The 14,013-nt window shown below is 34.3% G+C and overlaps 1 protein-coding gene across 1 annotated transcript; it reads right to left on the reverse strand.

Moving 5' to 3' along the window:
• Positions 1–1,724: 1,724 nt before the first annotated feature.
• Positions 1,725–8,472, reverse strand: LOC132305490 (F-box/kelch-repeat protein At3g06240-like). The gene is made up of 2 exons (XM_059803125.1): positions 7,987–8,472; positions 1,725–2,054 (listed from the first exon to the last, which is right to left on the reverse strand). The coding sequence occupies exons 1-2, from the start codon at positions 8,470–8,472 to the stop codon at positions 1,725–1,727; spliced, it is 816 nt and encodes a 271-aa protein (XP_059659108.1).
• Positions 8,473–14,013: the final 5,541 nt, after the last annotated feature.

Genomic DNA, 14,013 nt, shown 5'->3' on the forward strand with positions numbered 1-14,013 from the left:
GTCCCTTCTATGCATGGTTCCTCGCATGCATTACCCCAAATCTGGATTACATGAGTAATCCTGAAGATTTAGGGGTCTGAAGGGTCTAATTATTTCCTCGAGCCTTGTCCCATGTTGCCATGTCACTTCTCCCCTAATCAGAGGTATTAAATGTTGCTTGGCCGTCAGTTGGTCAAGCTTGACACAGCATTAATTGTGATTTTAAGGTTTGCTATCACGACGTGTATAATCCCATCATCTTGTTAATTGGGCCTTGCCAAGAGCGAAAGTACCTCTTAACTTCTCATCCATCAATCCAAGATCCTCTTAAGTTTCCCAAACATGGATTCCTATAACACGAAGATCCTACCTTCATCTTGTGCTAAGGAGCTCCGATCTTTTTAGACAACATCGTCTGGCGTAACACCAGGATTGGGGATATTCGAGAGTCTGTCTCTCGAGACTTGATGGGCTTGGTGTGGCGCCAGGACTTGGAATGCTCGAAGATCAGCTTCTCGAGGCTTATTGGGCCTGGGGCGATGCCAGGGCTTAGAATGCTCGAGATTTGATCTTTCGAGACTTGATGGGCCTGGAGCAATGCCAAGGTTTAAAGTGCTCGAGATTTGATCTTTCGAGGCTTGAGGGCCTGGAGCGATGCCAGAGCTTAAAGTGCTCGAGGTTTGATCTTTCTAGGCTTGAGGGCCTGGAGCGATGCCAGGGCTTAAAGTGCTCGAGATTTGATCTTTCGAGGCTTGAGGGCCTGGATCGATGCCAGGGCTTAGAGTGCTCGAGATTTGATCTTTTGAGGCTTGAGGGCTGGATCGATGCCAGGGCTTAGAGTGTTCGAGATTTGATCTTTCGAGGCTTGAGGACCACGGGCAATGCCAGGGCTTAAAGTGCTCGAGATTTGATATTTCGAGGCTCAAGGACCTGGAGTGATACCAGGGCTTAAAGTGCTCGAGATTTGATCTTTCGAGGCTTGAGGGCCTGGATCGATGCCAGGGCTTAGAGTACTCGAGATTTGATCTTTTGAGGCTTGAGGGCCTGGGGCGATGCCAGGGCTTAAAGTGCTCGAGATTTGATATTTCGAGGCTCGAGGGCCTGGGGTAATGCCAGGGCGTAGAGTGCTCGAGATTTGATCTTTCAAGGCTTGAGGGCTTGGAGCGATGCCAGGGTTTAGAGTGCTCGAGATTTGATATTTCGAGGCTTTTAACTTTTCAACTTGCCACGGAGGATTTAGCTAGGGTTGTATTGACTTGTCAACGTGCCACATCAGTGTCTGATAAGTGACACCCACACATTACAAGCAAGTGAAAAAGAAAGAAGGAAAAAAACAACGGGAGAAGACATAACTTGTTACTTGATCGAAATAATTCTATCTTCCTAAATTTTAAAAATTGTCTCTAATTCAAACTCTCATGATGGGTGATACGAGGCTCTCCATAGCCCCCTATTTTTAAAAATATACCCACGGCCGCAGCATCTGGAAGTATTAGTTCCCTATTAGTCCTCTCTTTTATGTTGTATAAAACGAATTTCTTGGAGTCTGTCAAAAACAATAATTCATCATTTTTCAATAATTCATCGTTTTTCATCAAAACCCAAGACTTGGGAGTTTCAATGGCAACATTAGTCCAAGACCGTGTGACGCCATATTCCATCATCACCCAAAATTCACTTTTCACATGGCTTGACATACAAAGACATCCTCTAAATACTCCTAAATCGAGTACATCGATTGGCTCTCAGATCGGCACAACAATCTTGGAAAATTTCTCATCCACCAAGCTGAAAGCAACAATCACATACCGCTTTCTTTCATATTCATCACAAACCCAATGGATGGCTCCATTTAGAGATGCCCCGTAGGGTCTAAAGATGTCGTTATTGTGAGGAAACCATGACTCAACCTTTTTCCAAGAATTGGTTTTGAGTGAATACATCTGGAAGTCGTCTTTGTCTGATCCATTCAACACTCTATAATCAAACAGTGTGATCATAGCCAAATCCTTGTATCGTAAAGAAATTAAACCCCGGACCCGGTACTTTTTTCCAGACTCTTGTTGAAGGATTAACTATATATAAATGAGAGTTGCGAATACTTATGCATAACAACCCATTACAAGAATCAATTATTTGAAACCATTCAGACGGAATATCACTAATCTCTATTGCTTCAATGTTATTAATGATTCTTGGTTTAAGGTTTATGGAATAGAGACAATGACTGAGTGGGGAAATCATTAGTAGTCTCTCATAGCATCTTTGAAAGAGATGTGTTTTGATGAAGTCGGGTTCAGAGATCAAAGAGTGCCATGCTTTTGATACGCACTTAAATCGCAACAGAGACTTGACAGGCTATTTTAAGAGTCTTCCAACAATGACATGGTCCGGAAGGTAAGGCATGACTCCTTCTTTGCGGTTTCTTTTATTTGTTCTCGTCAACATGGCTGCACTTTCAACTTCTCCTTTCGTCACAGTCCGTAAACGTTTATTTGCTTACTTTCATAGACATGGCTGCACTTATTTGCTTTCGTAGACATGGCTGTACCTTCAGTTTCTTCACCGTCCGTAAACCTTAACGAAAAGTTCAAAAGATTAATCGACTTGTGAATTCTACCTACGTGTTTTTATAATTAAGGAATCCTAACACCATTTGGAATCTATCTCAAAACTCAGAAGGAACCAAAGCAGTATAAAGAAACTGCCCAAAATTAATTAAACTTTCTCCAAAATTTAAGTAAAAAAGAGAATAAGAAACTGAATTAAATAAAAAATAAATAAATAAAGTGGTGTCTGCTTCTCTCCTAAATAATAGTAATTATCTTAACTAAACTCATCTGGCTTACCACTAATCTTTATTTATATTAATTAATATATTTAAATAATTATTAACTAATATATCATTAGAATCCATTAAATTATCGAATTTTTAACAACCCAATCTGTGATCTGATCCACACGAAATGGATTGGATTGGATTCGAGGATTATTTGCCCACCCCTAGCGGTTGGGCCATCCTGTCTACACGGGTGGCTAATCAGGACTCTTTCTGGGTCAAGCGCTTGGCGTGGTATTTGATCAAGGATTGAGTTTGGCTCTGATACCAACTGTAACGGTTGGGCGCTTACAGGGCGGCCCTGAGGTTGAAAAAATCTTGAGAGGCCTTAGACGAACTTTAAATGTGAGGCCCTCTATACATAAGTTTCACATGCGCAAAATATATATATATATATATATATATATATATATATATATATATATAAGTGCAAAATTTTCATTAAAGTAAATGTGATCATTTTGCATTTTGAGATGCAAAATTATCAATTAAAGTTGTCAAATCAACTTTCTCCAACACTTCTTTTTCAATATACAACATAGTCAATCCATTCAATCTCTCTTGTGTCATCGTCGACCGCATGTAAGATTTGATTAACTTTAACTTTGAAAAGCTTCTCTCAGCAGATGCAAGGATAGTCAATAATATCTATATGCAATCCAAGCATTTGGAAAACAATAACCTAGCCTTTTTATAAAATCCAATACTTCAATTGCCTTTTTTGTTTCTTTTGGTAAAGTTTCTCTGAAGACTTATAGCTCTAAAAATAATTCAGTCCCATCAATATCAGAAACCATTTCATGTTTTAGAATATTTTCAAGGTTATGACATGAACACTTCAAACTATCATTATTAATTTACATACTTCAACCTCTCCAAATTAAACAAAAATCCAAAAGAGTCATCATATTGTTGAAATTGTTCAAATCTACTCTTTAGCGAAGAAAGAGCTTGATCAACTATGTATATAAAGTAATTAACTTTAAACGATTCTTCGGCCGATTGTGTCATCTCCTCATTAGTACTCTCGTCAAATTGTTTCTTTCTATAAATGACACGTCTTTCACGAAATAATGGTTCAACTTCCATTTTAGTTGTGATCTCTTTAGCCTCAATCATAGCAAATTTAAATCCATTATTCTCTATAAGCTTCAAAAAATGAAATGAATGATTTTAAGAGATCTATAGCAACATCAATTTGCATGTCCTCTGTTTGCATGATTTTGCTTACTTTGTTAATAGCATTCAATATATCAAACCAAATAACCATGCCAAGTAAGAACTCAAAATTCTCAATTTCATAAATAGCTAAGCATTCAGCATCACTCTTTGTTTTGGGATCTTCACTAGTACTTGCTAAGTGAATTAAAACATTTCTTATATCTGGAACTTGAAATCTTATTGCTTTAACACTTTCTAGTTGACCTTCCCAATGTGTTTGTAATGGTGACTTAAGTGTAAAACCTTTAACATTGTCTGTGATAACTTTCCATCGCTTTGTGGAAGATGAAAACATTAATGAATACATGCGTTGCACAACTCCAAAAAAAGATGATGCTTTAGAACAAGAGCTTGCCATATCACAAAGTGCAAAATTAAGACTATGACAACCACACGGAGTGTAGAATGTTTTAGGATTTATATCTAGTAATCTTTTTTGTACACCTTTGTGTTTTCCTTTCATATTAGAACCGTTATCATACTCTTGTCCTCTTACATCACCAATATCAAGTTCAAGACCATTTACCCTGATATATTATCTACCTTTAGAAATCCTAAAAAGAACTCTTCTACATTTATCGGACTTACTGAAACATTAACACATCTTAATATAAGTAAAATTTGCTCTTCATGACTTGCATCCGGAGTACAATCAAGAATAACTAAAATGTATTTTGCTTCTTTAACCCTTTTAATGATTACATATTTGATTTCATTGGATATCTGAAGAATAAATTCATTTTGAATTTTGTGACTAAGATAATGATAATGAATTTTTCTATTTTGAATTCGACGAATCAAATTCAGCAATCATTTCAATTATGCTTAAAAAGTTTCCATTATTTTCTTCATAAAGCTTCTCATTGTCCCCATGGAATGCCAAACTATTTTTAGCAAGAGTTTTCACAACATAAATTATTCTCAATAATACTTGCCTCTAATGTTCTCTATTTTTGTTGATTTTTTCTTCGACACTTTTATCGATTGTTGCATTTTTTTGTAATCTGATTTCTAATTCAATCCAATATTCCCCATGTTAACAATGTGTTCACGACTAGTCTCGTGACTTTTAAGTTTGTCACAAATATTTTTCCAGTCATTTACCCCTTCATTCACCAAATGAGTTTTTTGTTCGTCACATTTAAACAACTTACAACAAAAGCAAACTCTGTCCAAAGAACTCGAATGGATTAGTCATCTCCTTTCATGTTTTTCACCGTTTGACAAGTGTCGAATGTAATATGTAGAAGATAAATGTCTATTTTTTGAATTTTTAGGAAAATTTTCAAGTTTAGCATCTCTTGGAGGACCTCTTTCAACTAATAAATCTCTCATTTTTTTAGCAATATCTTTTCAATTTCCTGGATCATTAATGTTCAAAGGAAGATTATCATTATCATTAATATACTCTTCATTTACCAAATCTTCAAGTTCATTAACATTTTCTTCATTTTAATTCTCATTCGTATCTTCATTCATTAAATCTCCATGTTCATTAAGATTTTCTTCATTCCTATGTTCTTCATTCAACAAATCTTCAACTAAACTCTCAGTTTGTGCATTGTTCCTAAAAAAACTTATGAATAGCACTTTTTTGAGATTGAATCAATTCTTCTTCTTTTTTTTTTTTTCTTTTTTTTCATACCAAGATTCAAATTTTCTTGTATACATAATTGTCAAGAATCTTGAAATCTAAATAACAGGAAACACAATCAACATAAAACTAAACTTAAAAAAAAAAAAATTGCTTTACTAACAGAAAATATAGATTACCTCAATGGCTCAATGATATGTCTTCAAGTGAATGATTGCTTATGAGATGTCTAAATGAAATGATTTACAGAAAAACAAAAATACCTCATGAGATGTCTAATTGATATATATGTCTTCAAGTGAAGTGTGAAGGATTGTTAAATTGGAACTCCTATATTACGGCAAATTCATTGAGTTCACAGTTCACACAGAAGAATAGGACAAATTAAATCAAAATAATTTTTTGGTTTAAGAATTACTTGAATTAGAGTCGAAGTGTTGAACTTGAACAACAACAACCCTTGTGAGTTACGAATCGTCGAACCCGAACCGGAAGTCTGGAATAGTCTGACAGAGAGAGAGGAACAGAAACGTGAATTGTGAAGACGATGATGATGTGATATTGTGATTTTTTCAATTTTCTGGGTTTTGAACTTTTAATTTTTGAGGAAAAAAAATTAATTGTTATGGTTGCAATCTTGGAGAGGCGCGGGCAAAGAGAGAGAGGGGGGTAAGCTTGAGTCTTGAGAGTCGAGTCTGTTGAGATTTTGAGAAAGAGAGTTACAAGAATGGAGATTGGAATAGGACTTGGAGGTGCCCAGGCGGTTCAAATGATTTGCTGGCATTTGTTTTTTTTTTTTTTTTTCAGGCCCCTTAAATGATTTGCTGGGTTACAATTTTTTTTTTTTTTTTGGGTGGCCCATCACTCATTCATGAGCTATGAATTTTGAGCCCCTTAATGATTTGCTGTGCATTTGGTTACAATTTTATTATTATTATTATTATTATTATTATTATTATTTTATTTTGTGGCCCATCAAGCATGCATGGCCTTCTAAAATCTAAGGTCCCTTAGACTATGAGGCCCTAGGCAATTGCCTTGGTTGCCTTGCGTTAGGGCCGGTCTGAGCGCTTATCTATTTATCAAAAAACTTAAATTATTGGGTAGTGTTGCATACCCACCAATTTATACTCCTTTCACTTTCCATTTGAATCTGATGTGGGACAAACACCCCTTATAACACTTCATATATAGTACTTAAGCATCAAATAGTTGAATAATTTCAAGTTTTCATTAATTACAATAAACAATAGTACTATTAAGTGTAGCGAAAACATCTCCAATCGTTATGTATATATTTTTTTTTGCGTAAATGTGATGTGCCATAATAGATTTATACAAAAATTATGAATTATTTATTTTTAGCTTCAGCGGTTGTTCAGTGTCATGCCTAGACCCACATAATTTTTACAAGCCTATTAATATAGGGTTGATTAGTTAATGAAATGAGAAAGAGGGAAGGATAAAGAAAATATACTGATGTGGTTGTGTAAAATACACAATAATTTTACACATTGGTGATGTGTCAGTGTATCTTCACAGACTTTTGGAGATTAAAAAAATTACACATCATACGTGGCAGTGTATATTTTATATAAAAGAATATTTTATCAGACTGCTGGAGATGCTCTAATTTCCTACTTAAAAGTTTATTCTCTTCTCTTCTATCAAACCGAACAAAAATGAGGAAATATACAATCTTTTTTCTAGGATGTGATTCTTATTCATCCCTTCTCCTCTCACTTCCATCCAATTTTTTCCTTTCCTACCGAACAAAGCATTAATATCACAATCCTCACTTCCAAGATGTAACATAATCTTTAAGTTGAACTTACAAAAAAAATAGTAATAGTAAAATAATCTTTTAGTTAGGATTAAAAGAACGAATTAGTGAAAAGGTCATTCCTACTTTCCACAATAGCAAAGTTAGATAAATAATTCACTCGATGATCAAGAATATTTGTTCGGTTCTCGTTAGCTCAACCATAGTGAGCTAAGCCACAAATTTAGACCAAACGTTCCTGACGCCCATGCAAATCATAAAATTACAAATATATCTTATGGCATACTTTAAGCAAAACAAAAGTATACTGGGGCGTAGTAATTACTAATTAGTAGGTAGCCTCGTATTGTACAAATTTTTTTTTTCCGATCTGCTATAAAATTTACCTTACATTACAAGAGAGTGAAAAAGAAGGAAGGAAAACAATTACGGGAAAAGACATAACTTGTTACGGGAAAAGACATAACTTGTTACTTAATCGAAATAATTCTATCTTCCTAAATTTAAAAAATTGACTCTAATTCAAACTCTCATGATGGGTGATATGAGGCTCTCCACATAGCCACTTACTTTATAAAATTTACCCACGGTTGCAGCATCTGGAAGTATTAGGTCCTTACTAGTCCTCTCTCTCATGTTGTATAAAACGAATTTCTTGGAGTCTGTCAAAAACAATAATTCATCATTCTTCAATTCATCGTTCTTCATCAAAACCAATGACTTGGGAGTTTCATTGGCAACATTAGTCCAAGACCGTGTAACGCCATATTCCTTCATCACCCAAAATTCACCTTTCTGAAGGCTTGACATACAAAGACATCCTCTAAACACTCCTAAATCGAGTGAATTGATTGGCTCCTGGACCGGCACCGCAATCTTGGAGAATTTCTCATCCACCAAGCTGAAAGCAACAATCACATACCGCTTTCTTTCATAGTCTTTACAAACCCAATGGATGGCTCCATTCAGAGATGTCCCGTAGGGTAAAAAGATGTCATATTTGTGAGGCAACCGTGACTCAACCTTTTTCCAAGAATTGGTTTTGAGTGAATACATGCGCAAACCTTTGTAATCATCAACAATGTGGTCATAGCCAAATCCCTGTACCGTAAAGAACCAATTAAACCCCTGATCCGGTACTTTTTTCCAGACTCCTGTTGAAAGATTAACTGTAATACCCCTAATTTTAAAAAGGATATAATGGAAATTTAATTAATTATTTATGTGCATTTTAAATTGATAAATTGATTATTTGTTTTGTGTGCATTTAAATATGAGTATCTGGCTAAGTGGTTAATTGTTTTACTTGTTTAAAATTGGTATTGTGTATTTGTTTTATGTTGTTTATTTATTTTAACTTAATTACGTACAATTGGGATTTATTTTATTTATTTGATTAATTGGTATTTTTTTATTATTATTACGTGTTTTTAAATGGTTTGTGTGACTTATTTGATTTAAGTTATATGGTTGTAGTTATATTTACGTTTAGGGTTTTGGTGTTAAGTAATTAGGTAGCCGACTTGTAGTTGGGCTGGACTTAGGGTTATGATTACTGGATTTGGGATTTAGGGTTTCAGAGGAGTCTATATATATATAACGATATATGTTGCAAGGGTTTTGGGAGAAAACCCTATTCACGTAGGGGTAATTTAAGAGGAAAAACAGAGTTACATAGAGAGGGTTGTATACACTTCAATGTGTAAATTCTTGTGTAGTCTGCAAGGGGTAGAATAAAACATTATTCACGTAGTATTAATCTATGAAGCTAAGGAGGAAGAACAGAGGAATGGAACAATGGTCAGAGGTGGGAGCAGTATAAGAGAATTCTGGAACTTAGAGACGATGCTGCTGTAAGGTTTCAAAACGAAATTTAAAGGCAAGTTTCATTCTCTCCTTCCTGTAAACTTGTGTTCTGTGCATTCTAAATAGACTCCGGGAATTTAATTAAAACTTTTAAAACAAATTTTATGCATATTAGTTTAGTCTGAAATTTGGTTAACGTATAATAACTGAAGATGGCTTTCCTTGCATAAATTGTTAGATTATGTATTAAACCTCTATAAATTAATTCATAATGGAATATGGGGTGTTGTTAGGATGGTTAGGAAGTTAATTAATCTTTAAAATGGAATTTTGACACATGTGATCAGACTTTAGATTGTTCATATGTTCAGTTAACTGTGATTGGCGTTTTTGGATACGGTTTTGTTTTTGTTTTAGATTTTTGTCAATTAATGCATGCTGGATGGTGAGAAGTTTCTAGGGCTTTAAGAATTTAAATTGAACCCTAGGAATGTTAAAATACTTGGGACAGGAACGTCGGACTTCGCCGGAAACGCAGAAAAATCATCGGACGAAGTAGAGATGAGGCAGAGGGGCTCTCAGGGAGAGAGCAGGCTCCCGAATGGTGGGAGCCGGCTCCCTTGAAGAGAGAGCCGGCTCTCCATGAGGGGGAGCCGGCTCTAGAAGCCTAGGAGCCGGCTCCAATAAAGGGGAGCCGGCTCTAGAAGCCTAGGAGCCGGCTCCAATAAAGGGGAGCCGGCTCCCATGGGAAAAAAACCCCTACGGGTGTTTTCTGCAATTTTTCTGAAGTTTAGGGGCTTAAAGGTAATTACTGGAAAGTGGTGGGGGGTTTTAAATGATTAAAATTAACTTGTTAAAGCCTTCAAATAGTTGGTTTATGCTAAGGCGCTAAACCTAAATGCATGTCATAAAACATAAGCTTATAATAGGCCTACTGTCAAGGAAGGAGGAATGTTTGTTTTGCTAAGTTGTTTTGACAACTTAATTTGGACTGACATTGTAATTATTGTTAGAATTTATATCAATGATATATTTAGCATAGTTCAGTTCCAGGAATGTTGGTTATGACGTCATGTACTCGTATCTAATAAGTTGTATATTGTCGGGAGTAGTGGAAGGTTAGTTGCTAGTTTCGTGTCAGCAAATTAAATGAAACTGGTATAAAATACTTTTGAAGTTTCATATGATGTACTTAAACTTTGGAGTGTCATTATATCCGACACATAATTTATAATGGGGAATTACATAGATGCCATGAGATTTAATTATAAATTTGCATGCCGTAAAGGATATGGGAGGATGTAAATGCTAGTCATCATTTTAACATTTAAAACGAACTAGTATGGATGTGTTGATTTGGAATTCTAGTATAATGTGCAGTTTAAAATTCTGATATTCATTATATTATGTTATGGAGGATAATTGCTGAACTGTCTTAATTTTGGTTCTGTCAATTACATGGAAATGGATGTTTTAAATTGTTTATTCTTATTTTAACAATTTAAAAGGAGCATCTATGAATATAATCATATACTGGATGCATGATAGGAGCTTATCTATATCTGATTTCTATTATGTTGGTTCTGGATATACTTGATGTTCATTTTGGGTGTGCATCATGTGTGGATCATATTCATTATATGTACCGGTATGAGACGGTGACATATCAGGGATGGATTAGATCAAAAAGCTAAGTCCTAACCCTTTCATACATACGGAATGGATTAACTAAAATAGTTAAATCCTACATGGATGCATGTCCTGTCAACTAAAACAGTTGAACGACATAACGGATGTTTGTTTTATTTTTCTGCATTAGGAAAGAATTTATATATATATTTATGGTACCGTGATACGAGCTTGAGTCTCCTGATCACGGTTAGGGTGCGTATATTGCAAAGGTTGAGTAGCTAGATATAGCTAATGTTCTCTGGTAGGTCTAGGTACTTGGCCGCTGAAAAGCGTGTTTTATATGTCACCTTCTACCCAGGCTGAACTATGTTATAGGCTAGTGAGCATCCTATAGTGTGTATTTATATATCTATGGATTATTGTAGATATTGCCGAGCTATCTAGGATGTATCTGCGTATCGGGTTTATGTACGGATTGTAGTAGGATGGAACTTGCATGTGGGCCTGACCCACCTTTATTTTTCAGGTGTTCTTGAGTACCAGGCTTAGGGTTTGATCGTGGTGATGCAGATACAGTCACTCACTCTTCCGACTACATATGATTTTCTTTCTTATTTTGGTTTTGGATTTTAATTCTGTAAATGTTTTACCAGTTGGAATTATTAGGGGTCCACTAGATGGATTCCCGAGTTGTACGGATTGGAAAGTTTATTTATATTAAAAAATTTATTTTGGAGGTTTTATAATTATAATTCTTTTCAGCATATAATTATTTTATTCTTAAATTCAGTTTTATTCCTGCTTGTTTATATATTAATTGTCTGGTATCCTTCGGATTTGTGCCCGGACTTGATCACCCGTGGCTCTAGAATCGAGGGGTATCACATTAACTATATATAAATGAGAGATGCGAATACTTATGCATAATAACCCATTACAAGAACCAATTATTTGGGACCCAATATCACTACTATTCATTGCTTCAATGTCATTAATGATTCTTGGTCGTTCAAGGTTTATGGAATAGAGATAATGACTGAACGGGGAAATCATTAGTAGTCTCTCATATCATCTTTGGAAGAGATGTGCTTTGATGAAGTCAGGTTCAGAGATCAAAGAGTGCCATGCTTTTGATACGCACTTAAATCGCAACAGAGACTTGACAGGCAATTTTGACAGTATTCCATCAATGACATGGTCCGGAAAGTAAGGCATGACTCTTTCTTTGCAGTTTCTTTTATTTGTTCTCGACGACATGGCTGCACTTTCAACTTCTCCTTTCGTCACAGTCCGTAAACGTTTATTTGCTTGCTTTCATAGACATGGCTGCACCTTCAGTTTCTTTACCGTCCTGGCTGCACCTTGATCAGTTTCTTCACCGTCCTGGTTGCAAGTTCAAAAGATTAATCGATCGACTTGTGAATTCTACCTACGTGTATTTATAATTAAGGAATCCTAACACCATATGGAATCTATCCTCAGAAGGAACCATGGCATTATAAGGAAACTGCCAAAATTAATTAAACTTTCTCCAAAATTTAAGTAAAAATGAGAATAAGAAACTGAATTAAATAAAAAATAAATAAATAAAGTGGTGGCTACTTCTCTCTTAAATAATAGTAATTATCTCAACTAAACTCATTTGGCTTACCACATGATATTTGAATTGGGAACAATGGGTTGTATATGATTTGCTTTGAATTCCAATAATTGAAAATTGACTAATTCTTGAAAATCGAATGGGTTAAGGATTAAAAAAAAAAAAAAAAAAAAAAAAGAAGTAAAAATAGAATGACACCTTTGGAGGTTTGATAGAAAAACAGATACAAGTTGACCTATTTTTAGACCCCTCTTAAGTTTGATAAAATTGACAAAAACACCCCAACAATGATGAATTAACTTTATTACCCATTTATGTAAAATTGACAAATATACTTGACTTAAATACCCTAAGATCAAATAGGTTTAAATTGGTTACCGGGAGAAACTCAATTTTTCTCTCAAACCACCATACATCTAGACCTGCCCCAAAGATTCAACCAGCCACGACATACGCCACCAAAACCTATATATATATATATATATATATATATATATATATATATATATATATATAGGTATATAGGTGTAATGAGTGTATAAGGGTAAAATCATCATTTAAGAATTTTAATATTTTATAATTTATACAAACCTACTTACCATTTTAACCAGCACCAAATTATAAGCATTGGTGAGCAACAACCATGTGAAAGTTGTTGCAGCTTTATGAACTTACCTTTCTTGGGTTAAATTGTGGAATGAATTTTTATTTCAAGGTAATAGTTATTTTTATTTTAAATTTCATACCAAATTACGAAATGTTCGGATCAACGTTCCATTTCAATCCTAAACACCAAAAGCAGCATAAGAATTTTACATTTCTGGTTTGCAAAGTTAAAATAAGTAATAAAAGAATAGAGTTTTGTGTCACACTGTGATAAAATTATAACTTACGTTTATGATTTTATTTTTCATTTTAAGATCATGATTTTATTTTTCATTATGTCTAAAAATTTAAGGGTAAAGTACAGTCACACCCCCTGAGGTTTAGCAAAAGGACACTCGAATGAAACTTACCTATTTTTTGGACAAAGATACCCCCTGAAGGTTCAAAAATGGACAAAGACACCCCCTTTACATAAGAAATTGACCAAATTACCCTTTGATAGTTTAGGAGACTTTTTTAACCTTACAATTTAATAAATTGGACCAATCTACCATCATGAACAATTTATGCATAAAAAAAGTAACAAATAAAAAAACCTTATATTGTTCACTTCTTTATTTATTTTTTATTTTTTATATTTACTTTATAAATGTCCCAACTTCTTAAAAATGTAGACGTCTAAAATGATTTTTTGATCCAATACGTATATTTCAAATAAATTATATTTTGTTATTACTTCTTTTCTTTTTCTTTTTTATTTTAAAATTAAGATGCTTAATTCTTTCATCCAAAAAAAATTAAACTACTCTCTTTTCCTTAAAAAATAAAAAAATATGGTACCAGTATAACTTTATACATCTTAAATTATATATAAAATATTATGCATTTTTCAACATAAAAGGGGAAAAAAATAATAAAACAAAGGGACAAAAAAATAAAACAAAGGCATGCAT

This window comes from Cornus florida, unplaced genomic scaffold, assembly GCF_030987335.1.
Source record: "Cornus florida cultivar Cherokee Brave unplaced genomic scaffold, ASM3098733v1 CherokeeBrave_3.0.0_Hap2_Chr04, whole genome shotgun sequence".
Lineage (NCBI taxonomy): Eukaryota > Viridiplantae > Streptophyta > Magnoliopsida > Cornales > Cornaceae > Cornus > Cornus florida.

Bases quoted from the DNA above. Each gene is read 5' to 3' on its own strand.
- LOC132305490 (XM_059803125.1), bottom strand. From the start codon at position 8,472: ATGTATTCACTCAAAACCAATTCTTGGAAAAAGGTTGAGTCACGGTTG. The intron at 2,055-7,986 runs GTAAGTGGCTAT...ATTTATATATAG, and splicing joins CCGTGGGTAAATTTTATAAA to TTAATCCTTCAACAAGAGTC.